This window comes from Ptychodera flava, chromosome 6 (genome assembly GCF_041260155.1).
Source record: "Ptychodera flava strain L36383 chromosome 6, AS_Pfla_20210202, whole genome shotgun sequence".
Taxonomy (NCBI): Eukaryota; Metazoa; Hemichordata; class Enteropneusta; family Ptychoderidae; genus Ptychodera; species Ptychodera flava.
In genome coordinates this window covers 24167554-24186585 of record NC_091933.1, presented here as the reverse complement: position 1 = coordinate 24186585, position 19032 = coordinate 24167554, and the positions used below count along the sequence as shown (strand labels likewise).

Sequence of the window (19032 nt, the reverse complement as noted above, 5' to 3'; positions counted from 1 at the left end):
CTTTCACTTCCTGTAGAATACCTAGGTTAACTGAAATAAGTACTATGGCCAAGTCCCATAAGACTGATTTGAAATTTTAATCAAATCTTAATAATATTACAAGAATTTCACATATTATTGTTCGTGATACTTTCAAAGAATCTATGGTACATTAATGGATTTTTTGGACTGAAGTGCGATAATGCCCCGAACGGCCAACTGCAAGGTTGCATTACCCAGAATTCCGTATGGAATGAGGCGTGTAGGGCAGACGCACAGACACCACCATGGCTTCCGATAATTACGGTGAACAGATTTCTGATGCTGAAAAGGTTGGTTTTATCACATTCCTTTGATTATATTTTAACACCTCGAGCTGTTGGAACTCACTAGGATTTTGTTCGGGAATGTCATTGGAAACGTGTGGGCATTTGCTTCATTTTCAGCAGTTTTTTCACAACACTTCCTGTTCGACTCTCTGTCGATGGAATATCCCAGGAAGTTTCTCTTCTTCCATACCGGCAAGTTGCCTAGTGTCGGGAGCCATGGGTTTTAACCCTCTCCTCAGTCATTTATTGTAGGGTACTAATAATTCAGACTAGCTCCTCGTCTGTATGTGCTCTCACTCGAGAAATAACAACACCTTTCAGAAAGCTGAACCCGGAAACGTAACTATCGTCAGCCAGAGGGCCACTGCCAATGAAATGTTTTCAATGGGCGTGTTATCACTGTCAGGTTATTAACACCTAAAGGAGATTTCCTTTTATGGTAGAATCAGTCAAACAGGCAAGATCCTACTGCATTAATCACAAGGGCGTCAAAGCCCTTTCTGATTTTGGTTACAGAATAATTGTAATTGAATGACATATTTTCAGGGTATATTATCGTGCAAGCCTTGACAGTTCGGTAAACATTGTGGCTTTAACAATTTCACCCAATGTCAATGTCATCATGCTCAGTTCAAAGTGTTTTTCGAATGGACGTTCTGGTGCCAGCCAGTGCCTTGTTTATAGTTGACAGTTGCATAAATGCAAGCCTACATAGTCTTTGAACTATGCTTTGTTGACTTTGTTTTGTTTGTTTTTACACGGCAAAGGCAAAATTTATCATAGAGGATGGGTTCTTGCAAAATTTATCATAGAGGATAGGTTCTTGCCTAGTGACAGCATAGGGCAGTCCATCATCGCAGTAGATAAGGAGGGCATGTCTCTGATGAGGGAAACTAAATTTAAGCATGATGTAATGCTATTTTACAGCAGAGAAGGGTCCACAGATTCCGTTTTTATCATAACGTTTGTTTGATCATTTTCGCTTTAAAACAAATATGATGTGACCGAGTGGCTGACATCAGGTAAACACATAATTGACATTTCAAAGAGGTTATCTCCCCCTTCACAATGTCAATTATTGTTGTTTCAGTTCTGGAAAGGTTCAGTGATACCAGAAAATCATAATGCAGAATCAACTTAAAGGACAGGTTTACAGTCTTCTCTGTGTTGACATGTAAGGAGTGTATAATGTGCATAATACTACCATGCGTATACTTTGCATTGGTTGCCTTGAGTTGGCATGCTGAGTTGGCATGCAGCTCTCCTGTCTTTTTTATGTTCAAAACGATGCACGACTGATACACCCAATTGTGTCAAAATTTACAAAAAAGTAACTTCATTGGACTCTTTTTATGCTTTGGTCTGTAAGAATAATTATTAATTTATTTAAGTGTTCAAGCATTTTGTTTAGGTGACAGTGAAAATCAAGCATTTGATATATAATTATTAAGTTTATCCATCATGTTAGTGATCTTCTCATCTTCAGTATGTCTTCAGTCGAAGTTGCTCTACTGCTACTGTGTTGAAAAAAATGAATTTTTTTCTCTGACATGTATTTGTGTAAAGAGGATTTCAGATGTAAGTGCTCAGTGCAATCACTTTAATTTCAATGTAAAAATCAGTGAACACAAATGAATTTTAATGGCAGCTTTTCACACATTTGGTATTCATTGCTAAATGAAACTGCTTTATATTAAGCCATAGTTTAGTTAGGCACCTATACTTGACTGTCCAAGACTGCAGAATGTTTATTCTAACCCATTGTACACTTAGCTTGAGTTTCAAATTTGGAACTGTAGTATACTTCAGTAAAGAAATATAGGTCTGTGATCTGAAAGTGTTAAAATTTTTTAACTTACCTTTGGGAAGTCCTTTTTGAGACCCTCATGCAAGGAACATTTGAGAAAGATTGAGAAAGGCTTAATTATGACGCAATGAATAGAATTTAGAAGGCAAACCTGTGATTGACCGAAGGATAAGTTCACGGTTATTACAGATTGCATTGAATACGTAGGTTTGTCATCAGGACAGTCAGGATGTGTCAATGTATTTTCAAATGCATACATTTTTGCAAAATTTAGAATGCATGTAATTTGTTCATAGTCATTTATTTTAGCATCATCAAGGAATTTACAGGACACAGAGCAAAGGAACACACTATAACAAAAATGGGTTACATTTTCTCTGGACTGCAAACAGATGTATTACTTTGACCAAAAATATCCTACCCAAATACACAAAGTGCTTAGAATCCAAAGAATTGAAGTAGAGCTGTGATTAGCCAGTGCAAAGTATGGATCTTGCATCAATCGACAACCCTTGACAGTCATCTAAACATTCTATTCATCAATCAGGAAGTATTACTACTAAAAAGCCAAATGTCCCACATGCAACTGTAGCCATGGGAATTCAGAATAAGGGACAATGATGAGTGTCTGAAAATAGCATTATAGGAAAGGTAGTGTGTGTGTGTGTCTGTGTGTGTGTTTGTGTTGCAGTTAAAAATATGCCAAAAACTAGAAGTTTCATCAAGATTTTGATGACAGTTTGGACCACAAGAATGATGACATGATGGAATCAATTCATGTGATAAATGACCGCCATGATATTCTTGTATTAAGAATGGTAACCTGACATGGTACATTGACACTTCAACTCTGATCAAGGTGCTTCATGCTGAACCTTCACCATGATCTTATTTACTTTGCATGGACAGTAGAGACTAATTAAACTACAGATAGCAAGCCTAATCTGTCTAGTTACATCAGTTTAGTATGTATTACAGATAAAGGCAAATAATCACTGGTGACCCCAACTTTGAAAGAGGATGTTGAAATAACAAATGTAAAGCGCAGTCTCAATGTCAGCAACAAACGATATTCTGTAAATTTTTCTTCAATAAAATGACTCATAGCATTATATAATGATAAACAAAAAGTTGTATACAGTGATGATATATTTACATTCCTTCAGTAAAAGGAATCACAGCACTGCGGGTCATAACAATTACCATAATGACGCTGTCTCTATATTGGTACAATTAAACAGCATGAGAAATATCACCAACTACAGGCAGCCGCTTTAGTATAAATCATCCAAGGTTTTCTACAGTCAATATCACTGTTGATTATCAGGTTGCTGAACACTCACAGTCTAATTATCAAATTAAAACATTTTTTAGGTCAGTGTTCATTGGAGAAATGTGTGTAGTCAACATATTTTAGGTACACTTACTCCCTGATGTACTGTATGTTACAGAATACAAGGAATCATTAGAATTCTCAGTACTCAATCCCAGGTACCATTAGAATCAATGTAACCCCAGTGAGACTGATGCAATTTTGAAATTGAAGGGATGGTGGCTGTAACTTTTGATTTTTTCACTATTTTTATTTGTATGTAAACTACCGTGCTTCACTCCCCAAAGTGTGTTGAAACACACACATTTCAGCTTATGAAGGCATCACAGTGTGTACACATGTGAACTGCACTGTTATTGTTTACATTCAAATTTTAGTCCTGACTAAATTTCACATGTAAATAAGAACGGGGCAATCTGTACACATACAGGCAGAGTTGACAAACTGAATACTCCGTATCTCTGCAGACTGCGCGCCTTTAGGAGTAGAACAAGAAATTTCAGTTGACATTAAAAGCGAAAAATGTGAAAAAATCATCAAAGTTCCAGCTAATGTCCTTTTAAATTTTGAACTGACAGGCTTGTGTTCCTGTAATCGTAATGGTTCATGTAAACTTGAAATTTGTTATTAATAATATATGCAAATTAAACCAGCACAGATTATACCTCAATGGCTTAAGTTTGAATGATTCTTAAAAAATATTAAAATAATATTGAGCATGAACTGGTGAAGTCTTTTGTTTTGTAAGATATAAATCTTCAGCAATTACAGTTTTTACAGGTTTTATAGTCTTTGCAGGTTTTTCATTATTTTAGAATAGTGTTACTGTGTTTCAATTATAATATCTTTGTATAGAGTACTCCCTGAAACATGTTCAAGTACCCAGAATGCAACTGTCAATTCAGTTTACACATGTATAACATGCATTGTTATTGTTTTGAGTTTCTTCCCAGACAGAATTACATTTGTTAATTATATCAAATACACCATTGCACAGGCAAAGTGTGTCAGTGAGCAGATCACTGTGTACATGTGGTTCTATGTGCTGTATGGGAATGGAATTATAAACTGCCGGTGATACAACGAACAATAAAATGATGAATAAATGTCAGAATATTTCTATGTGCACTAGCTCAGTGTTCTCCCTAGGATCAAGGGCAAGCATGTCGGAAATTTGCATAAAATTTACATAATTAATTTGCATACATTAACATATATTTAAATACATACACACGTAAAACAGTCACTGCAAATTGTAGTCATTTAACATGCGTTTTATTTACTTACACACACTGCTGCATGAACATACATATCAGGGGAATAAACAATTTAGTTTACAGGTAGCACCATGAATTCATACATGAAAACTGAACGGTCACATCTTGGTTTCTTCAGCAATCCAACTTCAGTTGGAAAAATTCAACTCGTACGCTCATTGCATGGAGAAACGTTTGCGATGAAACATTGCGTCACTTGTTTACGAAATTATACAGAGCAACGAAGCCACACAATCAGGGCTGTGTACCCCAGCGAGTTTTTGAGCACATGATTACGGTCACGGTCCCAATGAATAGAGGGACTGTTACGGTTTACCATAACATAAAATTCAGACGTATTTACACGAATGATAGTCACCAAAATTTATGAAACGCCTGTCGTTTTAGTAACTTGCCTCCTTAGCGAACCTGAAACGAGACCTGCACTTGAAAACAGCGCGAAACGCTAGCGCTCAAAGCCCACACATCGACCGCCATCTTGGAAATCGCCTGACCTGTTTACGTCACATGGCACTGTAGACATCATTTCGCGACCAAAATGTTAATCCAAACTCATATTTTTAAAAACTTTGCGCGAAATAAAAAAAAGACTACAAGAATGCAAAAGAACGATTGTACGGTTAGCCAAAAAACTTGTAAAATTACAGTGACCCCAACATCGAGACACTAGGTCAAGTCAGCGTCGCGTAATATGACGCACACGTAACGTGTGCAGCCCACGGACTCTACCGTTCTCCTGCTCTGATACTTTCACCGTTTGTCTCAACAACAAGAACAGAAAAATAATTAAAATACAAATGCGCGTTCGTAATACTGCCATGGAGATTTCATGTAGACTAACCGTCATCAGGTATAGACGCCTTATAAACCTTTCTTGAGGGTCGCAATTTTGACCGATAGCTTTGACCACCAGCATTTTCACGGCGTTGACGTCGCTGTTATCCCCCCACGTAACTTGATAAACGGCCATTGACACGACGCTCGATCAACATGATCAAAGTCGCGGCCACACCGATGTGCCGCTCGGCCGGTGTTTTTCAACACCTTTGTACGTGTCAATTGATTAATGTAAACTCGTCAATCAACACGAAAAAGTCTATTCAGGACTAAAAACGATGTTGATAAGGCTAGTTTTGGCAGATGTCCCATGCCAATGAATACACTGAGCCGTCAAGTGGGGCTGTCAATCAAGGGTGTCGGGAAAAATCTGAAGCGTCACGGCATTGTAGCAAGCGTCACGGCGATCAAGGCAAGCGTCACGGATACGTGACGCTTGAAGGGCCTAGGGAGAACACTGCTAGCTGCAACAAAAAAAAACAAAACAAAACACAGCAGGACTTTATTTTGTCTTATCATTCAGGCATTGGTGTTTTGTTATCCTGTTCATAGAAAGTCTTCTTGTACATTTTTAGATGGATGTTGTTGGAAAAATCCAGTAATTGTTAATGAATATAGAAATACATGTTACACATACAAGGCACACAAATGTGATCAAATATATGATGATCAATATTTTATTTATAATCTTTGAAACATTGATATATTGATGGACCATATACACATCACCACACCATATACTATAGGGTTATTCACAAAATACGGCCCTGTATGGACGAGGGCTCAGTGAGTGACGTATTGGATGAGCCGAAGACGAGTCCAATACGTCACTCACTGAGCCCGAGTCCATACAGGGCTGTATTTTCTGTATAAGCCTATTATTATACACCTCCCTCCATTAATCGTCCGTATAAACTAATTCTATGGTAAATTTTGAGGGATGCGGCACGCGCGATATGAGTGGAATGCGCGCGATCTACTGCTCCGTAGTACAAGCCCCTTACGTTGGCACGAAGCCAATTAATTTTCAGTGCAGTACAAGCAAACTTCGCTTAATGTTTTCAATTTAATTAGTTTTTTAAAATAAAAATCAATTGCATTTAGACTCGGTTTTGTGTTTAGCGTGTTTTAAACCTTATACTACGAATGCATTTTGGTGGAAGTTGTTATTATATCTATAACTCACCGTAAAATAGTTTGTTTACATCCGATAATCGCTAGGTCAAAGGTCAAACAGGCGCGTCGCGCGTCTCCCGTATTGGGGACTCCGCGTACTATACAAAATACGGAAAGTTATTGGATGGTCAAACTCCCATAGGTTACGGCAGTAGGTGTATAATAATTTCTTATATATATACTACAGTACAGTTCATGAAAGCTATAAATAAACAGTCAGAACTTTCTGTTTCCTCTTCACACATTTTATGTCTATTGTCAGCATGAGGTCTCATATTTAGTTTACGCCCACTTGATTTCAAAGTTTCTTTATGTATACTAGAAAATACAGGCATTTGCAACATCATAGACCTGCATGTGTTTTTTCAATTACTGTGATGGGCTAGTGTACTCTAAGAGTTTACCAATATACCTTATTTTGTAATTTTTTCCAGGTTCGTATTGCAGCAGATTTCATCAAGCACGCCCCACCAGGAGAGTTCAATGAAGTCTTTAGCGGTTAGTTCCATCTAATTCATGTATGCTGTATGAAATATAAAGTTAACACAAGTGAATGCATTGATGTGCATGACTGCAAAACATTTTCAGCCCTCTTTCATTGGTGTCTTAGGAAGACTTGCATGTGAAAAATTATTTGAAAATCAGTAATACCATAGAATACAACCTCTCTCGATCCTTATGTAAGTTATATATGCCATCTGAAATAATAGTGATGGTATTTTTATTGCTTCGTGTTATGAATAACAACAGCTCAGAAGGAGGAACTTCTGTGAAGGGTTCATAAAATAGAAACAAGAAGGTTACATACAGGTGTGCATTTCAGGAATTTATTGTGAATAAATATGGACAACAGAAATGTTGCCATTTGATTAGGAATTTTTGTACTTTCTTTGAGGTTCAGCAAGTGGATATCTGATGATTCCAGAGCCCCAACATAATCATAGTATCTGCTCTCTCTACACATGTACCGGTACATATATTATGCACAGTGACGTTGCAAAGAATTGTTGTTCATGTTGTAATACTCATCTTAGCTCTGCTCAGACACAGTACCAAAATATGTAAGCAACATGAACAGTGCTGTAAAGCTGGTAATTATTCAGAGTTTAATGAAAACGCCACAGCTGCCACAGAGGGAATAATAAAATTTTTTGTCAGCATTCTTGCAGGTGCAAGTTATACATGTACTCAAAGGAAGTACAGTAGTTCAAACTCATTACATCGTTATGTAATGAAAGTGTTTGACTTTAATGAAATAATTTTTGTATAGTGTACGACGCAGAGAGTATTACATACAGAATTGTATGGCAAACACCACTGGCAAGATTTGAGTCTTTGAAGCATCATTTTGCAGCCAAAGTAATGACTTTTTACAGTACGACAGAAACCAGCATGCAACATTGAGCAACATTCGTGGTATGAGTAGGGCTTCTACATACAATTAACAGTTATGCCCTCTCAAAAACATCTGCAGCCGGAAGGTCTCTAAATATGTAAAGTTATTCACAAAAATACTGGGGCTTATGTCCCAGTATATCTCACCTGCAAGAGGTATTGCCCTTGATGTTACTTGTCTTGACAATACTGAAGCATCTAATACACAGAGATATAAACCTGTTGTGTTGTTAATAAACCTTATCATTATTCTTCTTTCTGAGCTGAATTTTATAAACCACAGTCAAAATCATAGTGTTTTCAGAAAACCGTTCTTGTTGCGTCGTACAATTGTGTGATGGCCAGGTGTGATGGCCAGGCATATGGCCAGTGTGTCAGCTAGGCACACAAAAGGAAAATTCTACTCAAACTGTACAGTGAAACCTCAACCAGCAGTGATAGAACTACAAACAGTGTGTATGTAGCATATGCACAGAAATCGCAAACAGTATGTTCAACATATAGGAAGAAATTATGAAATTGGAAATATATATAAATATTAGATGGTTCAGATTAACCTAAAAGTCGTATAAAGTTTCAAGCAGTCATTTTACCTTACAACGTACATTTTTACACAAGTTTAATAACATAAGCACTGTTGGGTTTTTATTTGGTCTTCAGATGTACGTGTGCTAGTTGATAATGACCACCTCCTGAAAGAAGGGGCTTCCAGGTAAGTCCATAAGTCAAAATCAAGTCAGTCTCTGATAGTTCAGTTCAGGCTGTATCTATGTGCTTGTTTGAAACAGAATTCGCCCAGTGATAGCTCTATAACCCTTCAGATAAGCTCTATCTTTGAGTGCAACTAGTTTTCACTCGTGTGACTGTGTGTGTGTAAAACTCAATAAACTGATAAAGAGGTTTGTTTTAGATATCCAGCGTGTAGTGCTTGAGACAGTACTACGTAGAGTGCCAAGGGTTTTGTCTGTTTATCATACTACAGTTTGATTGATTTGCAGAAAAAAATGAAAACCAGGTACTGTATAGCTATGCTTACTCAGAAACCAGGCATAACTTAAATCATTGATAATCATAGTTAACTTTAGGAGACAATGCAGATGGGACACAAGCACTATTTTATACCATGCTGCTCAGCAGAATATACGCACATGAATTTATGTGACCCTCAGAAGTGTCTCAAAGGGACCCAAATGTGTTGCACGCTTCATGTTTCTAGAAAATATTCATGGTATGGAGATACATTGGTGTGGAGAATGTTTTATGACAAGTGGGAGGCTCTGCTTTCTAAAATTACTCAAAATGTTCTTGCCCTTTATGTGCCAATTTGAGATACATAGCATTGGCATGTTGACTTCACAGATTTCTATTTGTTTTCAGTGCATTTTCCCAGTATAACAAGGACCAGTTTACACCTGTCAAAGTAGAAGGTTCAGAAGACAGGGTAAGTGAAAAAAGCCATCAATCACCCTTTTGTTACATTCATTAACAATATTATATGCGTATGGTTTCACTCTCATATTGAAATTGCAAAAAAACCTTTAAACTTTAATGCACATAGTCACAGCCATCTGCCTAATGCAGTGAAATCAGATTTTTAGGTGCTTTGGTCAAATTCAGAAATTTGTTCAAGATTTTTTATGCTCTTTTCAAATTCAGAAAAAATACACTGTTTGAATTATTTCTTGTTTAGAAAGTAATGTGTGTATGGTTTTTATAGACATTAATGCCATCGTTTATTGTCAAATTGTCTTTACTTGCTGTAGACAACATATACCATACATGGTACTAACTAAACCTAGCCATTGATAAATCAGTGCGGTCATTTACCAAAAGATAGAACCAGCAGCATATTTGCTATCTTGCAACAGGTTTTTTGCAAACAATTAAAAAACTTCAAAATGTTTTTTGCCCAATAGGTGTTGCTGACAGAGTATGGTGATGTAGGTGGTTCCCGTTTCATAGACCCAAGGACCAAACGCACCTTTGCCGTTGATCATCTTAGGAAAGAAGCGTCAGACCCTCAGCCTGCCAGTGATCTTATAGATAACACAGCAGAGCCCTGGAGAGAAACATTTGATAACGCATTCAGACAGACTGTTGTAAGCCACTATTCCAATGGATACTCAACAGTAAGTGTCTGGTTAAGGAAACACGCACTTTGAAAATTGAATGTATAAACTTTCACACATACTGTGCTCAAGCAGTTTTTAAACTAGTTTCTTTAACAACCAAGAACAGTATTGGAGGTCATCTTGCCAAGTTTTGGATTAGAAAAATTAACTAACAGAAATTCATAAATATTCAGAGCTCAATTTGACAAACGACTCTCTATGGTAACTCTGTTGGAAATTTTAGATTTTAAACTTGAGCAAATGCAAAGTGACGAAAAAAAAACATAATTGTGTCGGACTTTTTCAAAATGAATGCACACAAGCTCTGAACCAGAAAATCTCACAAGAATTGTTGGTTCTATGGTAGGTTGTACATTCCAAGGTCATAGAATTCAGAATTCACAAAATGTTAACAAGTTCTCTTGGAGATCATGAGAAAGCATACCAGTGTTGGAAATAATTCAGATCATGTTGCTCCTGTGAAAAATTGTAGAGTTTGCATCTACTTTGCACCTGTCCAATAAGAAATGGATCAGTCAGAACTTTTTAGCCTTCTGCAATCTTGATATGTGATTTTAGTGAATGAAAATACATGACCCGAATTACAGCAAAAGGAAATGATGTTTTACTTCTTACTGGTACGGGCAAAAGATAAAACAAGTACTTTTGATCAGTTTATACCATATTGAAATGAACCACTTAGAAGTATTTGTATGTCGTCCAAGATCATTGTCAGTACAGAGTTGATCAATTTTTTTTTCCATTCTGATAATTATGAATTTTGTTGACTATGAGGATTGTATGTCAGTCTTATCAATGTAGTTACTTTCATCATACAGATTTTCTCATATCCTAACTTGAGTCAAAACAGTGACATCTGAGTCCGTACAAACAACACAGTTTAAGTGTAAAAACTGGTCTACTCTTCATATGACACAAAAAAGTTCTCTAGGCTTGCACACAACCCACAGCAATAGACTTGGATAACATGTCGTCAATTTAAAGTGACACTTCATAAGCCAACTATTTGGATTAGTTGTTTGATCCATGTTTATATTTAAATGCAATGGAAATCCTAATTTTATCCTAAAACTGATGAAATCACAGTATGCTTCATAACAAGCTGAATAACTATTTAGAAGGTAAATTACAGGACCTTGAAAAACTGTTATCTACCACAGATTTAATCATGGCTCCAATAAAAATTCCAAGTTGTTCTTTTCATTACAGGTTTACGGTAAGAGCTCAGGTGGAAATATAACACTGATAGCCTGTATTGAAGACCACCAGTTCCAACCGCATAACTTCTGGTAAGTTTCTCTAGTAAAAGATACAGGGCACTATCTAAGCAGTGTTTGCTTTAAGAGGAAGCAAAGTGCATTTTATTTTGTCATGTGTTGGACTTTGTCGTGACTAAAGTGCACTGAAAACGGTCACTTTTGAAACGCATTCATTATAAGCTCTCATGCCCTCGTGCATACTTCTTTCAAAATGAGCTGCTGTGTTTCCGTTTGATTTACAATGGAAAAGTTTTACTTCTCAGTTGTAATAAAGTTCATCATGTCAAATGCTGGCAGTGCAAAAACTTTACATAAATTAAAACAATTGGAAAGGAAATTTGACCAGAACAACTGTTTTTATCAAGACTTTATTGACACAAATATAATGCAAGTAGTTGATTAGAAGGGGGAAAATACTGCACCCACCTATTTTCCGCAAGTAGTTTTAATTGTGGACAAAACCTGTATTACCAGAAGGTTTGCTAGCAATCATTGATGTAATCATATAACAAGATATATAGTTTTATAGTCTTATGATTCACATAAATCAACTAAGAAGTATTCAGATATTGCTCTGCTTTTTGCCCCTTCCTAATCCATCAGCTATTATGTGTCCATCCATATCAACCAGTTTCAACCATGTATAGTTAGGCCTACTCGAAGCTATGTCTACAAAATTTACATTTTCTGAAATTTTGGATTCACTGTACACTGCTACCTTCATTGTAATTCTTCATGTATATACAGTGACTTTTTTTTCGTCCATAAAGGTTCCTCTTTTCCTTTGATTCAGCCATGCACAGTTACATGTTGCCATTTCTGGAACAAAACATTTTGAACTTTCGAAATAAGGTCACTATAAATATATAGAACAAGCACAGGCTTAGCTCTGTAGTCGCTAAATGCTGTCAAAAATGTTGTCGTGAGACAGAAATTAAGCCATATTCATGTCGCACAAGCAAAGTTGCGATTGAAACCCTTCTCTACTTCAGGCATGTTTGCTATATGGGAGCACAAGTGTGTACAAGGACTTAGAGTATGACCCAATTTGAACTTGGCAGAGGCACTTTAAACAACTTAACAAAGCAAAAGGCAAAACCGCCCTTGTGCCTTTCCAAACTTTTCAGTCTTATGATATGCTGTGAAAGATATGAAGCATTCAAATTTTGTAACATCATTTTCTGATGTCTTTGGTATATGATTTAGTTTATTTCAGCATCAGTTGCCAGCAGCCAAAATGTGAAAAGCTATTAATATTTACAAGAAAATAATAATAATGCCAAATATTTGACAAATTTACAACTAATATGTACAACATGGTGCTGGACTTTTTGATGAAATAAAAACCTAGACATACAAGCATGCTATGCATAGAGTGATAGCATATGCATTGCACTACCAGTATGTTTCAAGAGTAAAACATTTTGTACAGATATTATTTAAAAGTGTGATTTACATCTTTGTAGGGTGAAACTGCAAGTGCGAATTTCCAAAATTGACATGGAAAACAAGATTTGCCACGATAATGGATAAATTTACACTCAAAAGAACAAGTCTACATATTTTGTTTGACAAGTAACAGTGTATTTAAAATATCTGTATTACTTTAAAAGCCAACATTGACACATGCACTGTAATGCTCACTGTGGAATTTCCTAGTTTCTCCATCAAACTCCTGCCAAGAAATCAATCCACAGAGTCTTCAGTCTTTTGTAATAACTTCTTGATTTTGTCCAATCAAGCATCGATATGAGAGTGAGCGTATCACTTTCTGTCATTTGTTATCCATTCTTTTCCAGAACGCAAGAATTAAATTTTTTGCATCGAGATTGCTACTGCACAATTAGCCATGAACTTTGGAAATACAGGTTATTTTTTATTAGCTCACATTTGGTGTACCAATGTGAGGTTATCGTATAAGCTGAATCAGTTCATTTGCATCTGATTTGCATGTCTGTATGTCTGTATATTTGTGGGTATGTGCGGATGTATGTCCGTCACACACAAAGGCTCCCATACCGCCAAAGCTACCATCTCAGTATTTGGTGTACAGTTAGATGCAGGGGTTGAGATGTGAATTTGTTCAAATGAACACATCAGTGTCAAAAATGTGCAAATGAGGTAAGAAAAAGTGAAATCCTGCAAATGTGCAGGAGGCATACCAGTGAGAAAGGCAAACTCCACTGATCTTGACTCATTTCCTGTCATTGTTTATGAACTGTTACATATTAACAGACCAGCTGCAACCATAGACAGTAGATAGGGGAAGACCGTTTATACTAAACTATTAAAAGGGGCTTGTTTCTGCTATGCATGTTGCTAAAGTTGACCTCCAGTACCTAAAGTTAGACCTTAATTACTTTTGTCATTCTTGTTTTTCTGGTTTAAATATTTCTTGTTGTTTTTCTGGTTGTACTGTGCAGAAATCATTGTCATAACATCAACGTAGAATTTTCCTGCACTGAACAGATAGAAACAGCATTTATTGTTGATCATTGGTAACCCATACTGGTATATACCAATTCTGATCAAATTTGAGCGACACCGTATAATTGCGATATTTTTTCCACTTTATAATTCATATATCTCATGCTTGATGTTAAATTTGTAAATATGTTGTTCATGAATGTTTTACTGAATGTGATTGTAGTTTACCGTATACTAGTTACTGTACAATAATGATCACAACACTGTGGCTTATTTGTTTTTCTGTCTGTTTCTCTTTTCCACAGGAATGGACGTTGGCGGTCCCAGTGGTCTGCAACATTCTCCCCTTCATCAAATTCAGCTGATGTCACTGGATTACTTAAGGTTCAAGTGCACTATTATGAAGATGGCAACGTACAACTTGTTAGTCACAAAGAAATCAAAGAGAAAGTTCAATTTTCTGTGAGTGTAAATTGTTGATACTGTTGGTGTGGGAACAGAAACACACACGAGCAAAATGCAGTAATCTCTGCTACTGTAGTTACTGACCTTGGATTGGCTACTGCTCATCATTTTCTGGCATTCCTTGACTGACACTTTCCTCATCAGTACACTCTATTCCTGTGATTTCAGTTTTCATCCGTAGTTGTCTCACCAGTTGTAGTCCCTGGTGAATATTGTGTTGTTAAAATACTAATGTTGGCTCACGTTGAAAGACATGAACAGTAATTGCATGGTAATTATTGGCTCATTTCATACCAGTGCCATTAGACCCAACGTCCAAGTGAAATGTGCACTATATAATCTTATAAGTAAAGTTTTAGGTTCAACTTGCAGGTCTTCTTGCAACCAGTAACAGATAAGGATTTTTTTTTGTGACAGATGTCACTAACTTATTCTGGGCCACAGAGGGTCTTCAGACACATGTACCTCACAAAGAAGTTTTACTTACAAAGAAGTTCAGTGACCTGTGATGAGAATGCGAAATCATTAACAGACACATATAAACTCCACTGCACTTCTCATTCTTTGCTCACAAATTATTGGTATGTGTTTTCGTGCTTGCAATTTTCCCATACTATCATTAATGCCAGTTGACGGGAGCACTTTCAGGTTGAATATTCAACTGTGTTATGTTTCTTTTGCCTCCTTGTAGGATAAAGACACCCTTGCAAAGAATTTATGTAAGTTTATTGAGGAGGCAGAAAACCAGTATCAGACAGCGCTCTCAGAGAACTACACCACCATGTCAGATACAACCTTCAAAGCCTTAAGAAGACAACTTCCCGTGACGCGCACCAAGATAGATTGGCATAAAATTGTTAGTTATAAAATCGGGCAGGAACTAAAGAAAGTATGAGAGCCGACCAGATCTGTACAGTACCATTACGAAATGAGTGCATTTTAAGAAGTTGAATTCTTGTATTTACTTGCTTTTTTGATTTTTTTTTTGGAAGTCCTCTGAAATGTTGATCAGTTAACTCAAAAACATGAAGAAGAACTTTATAAATACTTGTATTAAACATGAATACATTGGTCTATGTAGTCAAGAGGATTAGAAGTTTAAAGTGTCGATCGAAAAAATATTGGGCCGAGCGGGGAGAGCAATTTGTAATTAGATGTACTGTTAATTTGTTAAAATAATATTGAAATGACTGAGGGACACAATCAGATATTGAAGGAAGCAAGAGTATGATGAAAATCACCAAGTCTAAATCATACTGACTTTGTATACTCCAGTGAGGACATCACCATATAAAGATAGCCAATTTTACAAAGGACTAACTGTAAGGTCACATCCCTGATGTTTCTTTCAGAAATGTATTTTTACTGTTAAATATTCTTTTTCTTTTGTTCTATACTCGTGTAATAGCACAGTAGCAAATAGGAAGCAGATTGATAAATCTGAAATCATGGTTCTTAGTCTGCCTTTTTTTCCAAAAAGTTTTTCAATTGTAGGATTTTTAATCAAATCTGATGATGATTACATTAACAGTGGAAGTCATGGGGTATTTTTATCTCAGTGCTGAGATTGACATTTAATCCGCTATATCTAGCAAATTACCAGGGAATGAAGTTCTACATCCTAGCAGTTGCACAATCAGTGGCGCTACTTTCTCTGGAAACGGTGGGGTACCATAACAATAAACATTTGGTAGAAATAATGCTGTAAGGAAACTTGTGACCATTTGTGTTCTTTTTTTCACTGAAAGTTGACCTAAAAGAGTTCTTCCTCTGGCTGACAGGATACTCTATGCAGCCAGATTGGATTTGACTGCAAAACTAGGCACAAAACATTCCATCCTAGACATAAGCTTTTTAGGTTCACGCATTTATGTTGAACTCATATCTTTGTGTGATAGGATGAACATTTTTGGATTCTTTTGCCATAGCTTTTTTCTGAAGAAAAGGGGCTGATGTGAAAATTCACTCCCTATCGGTAATAGTCATACTACAAGGGGATGCAAACAATGGTCGAAACTTCATATGCAAGCGGAATTCTTTTTAATCATTGATTCTTTCCTCAGATACAGTAGTCTGGTTCAGGCTACCATATGACCATATTATTCAGCTACAAACTAAACAAGACTTGCAATTTTGAATTAGCATAATACACACTGTTTGCATAGAACACACAGTATCAGGAAATTCTTAAGGCGGTTTATTGAAAATTGCCCTCAAGTAGCTCCACTTTCAACATTCTATTGTTTGTTTCTTCACAAAACATTTATTTGTAAGTAGATTTATCAGTGGATGTATCTTTTTACACATCAAGGCCTGTTTGGCTTCTCCTTGAATAATGAACTTGATACACATCCCTTCAAGTAAAACCTGTAGACATGTGTGCTCTGAATCGGGTAAACAAGCTGGTCTAAAAATCCGTGAGAGGTTTATGTGCTGGCTGTACATTGTTCTGACTAGCCATCAAAACAGCCAAATATTTCACACGTGAAATCTGTATCCAAGGCTGTCACAAGCTGTTTCTTTGTGCCTCTTTAAAATGTGAAAATGAAAGACTTTACAAAAGTTATCAAAGATATGGCAACGACATGCAGTGGATTGTTTAAAAAGAGTTTTACCAGTGATTCAAAGTCACACTCCTTGAATGGATGTAATCGGTATGATCACATTAGTGTACTCTGTACCTGTACCACTAAAGATGTCTAAAAAGACTGTGTAATCTTAAAACATATTACCTCAGACAAATAAACGAGCATTCGTTTGGTTCAAGGATATTGTCTCCTGGGCACATAACCACCAGACACTGAACGTAACTCTTTCTCTATTAAACCGAAGCACCACTTGTAGGTTTGAAATGTCTGGATGGCAAAATGTGCAGAGGAAACTATCCTTGTACCATTCACCCATTTATGGAGAATTTTTTTGGTTTTTTTTTTTCATCCAAAATAATAATGTACACCTTTTTGTGCATAGAAATGTCCTCTCTTATCCACTTGTGTACCAATGTAAGCCAAATGTAGAGAAGACTTATTTCTTCCATAATGTTCAGGCAGAATAAATGATTTCAAGGGTTTGAAAGAGGATAGAAATATTGAAATGTCACAAATTTATTCATATTTTCAGAACAATATGTGGGAAGGGGGTGGGTTATTGAGCTATGGGAAGCACTTTGATATATTTTGTAGCATTGTACCAAAGTCTTACAACCATTTGTGGATTTTTTTTTTGTGCAACAAGTGATTACATGGAAAGGTTTAATGGTTGAGTCTTATAAAAATGTACCAGATTACCGGTATTTAAATTTGAAAAGAGATAGAACGGTTTCCCATAGTTAACAGTGCCATCATTTCATTCCTTTTGACATTATGTATCATGTAATATTTTTTTGGCCAATGTGTATTACAAATTAAAAAAAATTCCTCTTTCTGAAATGAAATTAAAAGTTGTATTTTCTTACTCTGCACCACCCCACAGAGACATTTTGGGATTCATTCATAACATAGAGAAACAGGCAAAGCCAGCTATCGAACAAAAACTACGTATTTGGCATTTACACAAAAGTGCTTGCAAATTTGCACCTGTTTTACACATACATAGCTCTTGCTAGATGTATGAATTTTGTCATGATATACTGGATGCGGGCATAAGAACACAAGTGTGATACTACTGGTAAACTGTACAAGTTGAGTGCAAAAGCCATACAAGTGATCTTTTGATTTCTATTCTACAAGCGACTTTGCTGTGGAGGTACCCCGCGGTATTTATGCACAGAGCTTTGCCCATGTGTCAGGCTTCTGGCAACACCATTTGTACACTTCTTTCGGAGCTGTGCACCAAGTTCAGTGCTATCAGATACTCTTGGCTTTGATGCACACCCCCAAAATTTTAGCTGTGGAAGTACAACACATTCCCTCTTTCAGCAGATGTTGAAATCACTCTGACATTTACCATGCTCTCACTCTAGGAGCGCCCTCATATTCTACATCACACCAGGTAACAATAATTGAAATATATCAAAAAAGGTTTCATTTGAAAGGTGAACACTTGTCAGGGGCTAGTTCAATGGAAATTATCTACAGGTTAAAGCTATTAATATTTTATTTACATCAAGGGTGTCGTTGGTTTGAATTTCTACATTTGCAATGACAATACCATTTTATACTGCGTTTATTGTCTTGTAAATTTAATGGAAATCTAGGCAACTTGTGAACTACAAAACACAATATGCATTATTTTTGTAGAATACTGGAAAATTTGTCCTCAACATCACCAAAATACTTTCAAAGGAATTGGTGAATCACAAATTCTAAATGATCGACAAGCCTTATCGTGCATACCAGCAAAACTGTTCCATCCTGCTTGGATTTCTGAGATGCATTTGCTGATGAATGTTATAACACAATTTTTCTTTTCTTGAGAAATTATTTTTAAACATATCTTTGACCAATACACACACATCAGTGCCAGCAGACTAGGCAGACTACACATTTTGTTGTTTTTGATATTACAACCCCAAGGTTCTACTTTCTGGGGATTAACGTGAAAGGATGAGGTAGGTTACTGATGCTTACGCGACTTTTTCCTCATATACGATGCCATTGTTATTCTTTTTGTAAACA

General features: G+C 36.4%; 1 protein-coding gene across 1 annotated transcript; it reads left to right on the top strand.

Annotated features, from left to right (window-relative positions):
- The first annotated feature begins 5 nt into the window (after window positions 1-5).
- On the top strand, window positions 6-17876 carry LOC139135263 (F-actin-capping protein subunit alpha-1-like). Its single transcript, XM_070702562.1, has 8 exons — window positions 6-311; window positions 7173-7236; window positions 8794-8845; window positions 9511-9574; window positions 10050-10262; window positions 11475-11554; window positions 14257-14413; window positions 15108-17876. The coding sequence occupies exons 1-8, from the start codon at window positions 267-269 to the stop codon at window positions 15309-15311; spliced, it is 879 nt and encodes a 292-aa protein (XP_070558663.1). The 5' UTR covers window positions 6-266; the 3' UTR covers window positions 15312-17876.
- The last annotated feature ends 1156 nt before the right edge of the window (window positions 17877-19032 follow it).

Coding starts and splice junctions, on each gene's coding strand:
- LOC139135263 (XM_070702562.1), top strand. CDS start 267: ATGGCTTCCGATAATTACGGTGAACAGATTTCTGATGCTGAAAAG. Junction 9,575..10,049: donor TAGAAGGTTCAGAAGACAGG/GTAAGTGAAAAA, acceptor TTTGCCCAATAG/GTGTTGCTGACAGAGTATGG. Junction 11,555..14,256: donor TTCCAACCGCATAACTTCTG/GTAAGTTTCTCT, acceptor TCTTTTCCACAG/GAATGGACGTTGGCGGTCCC.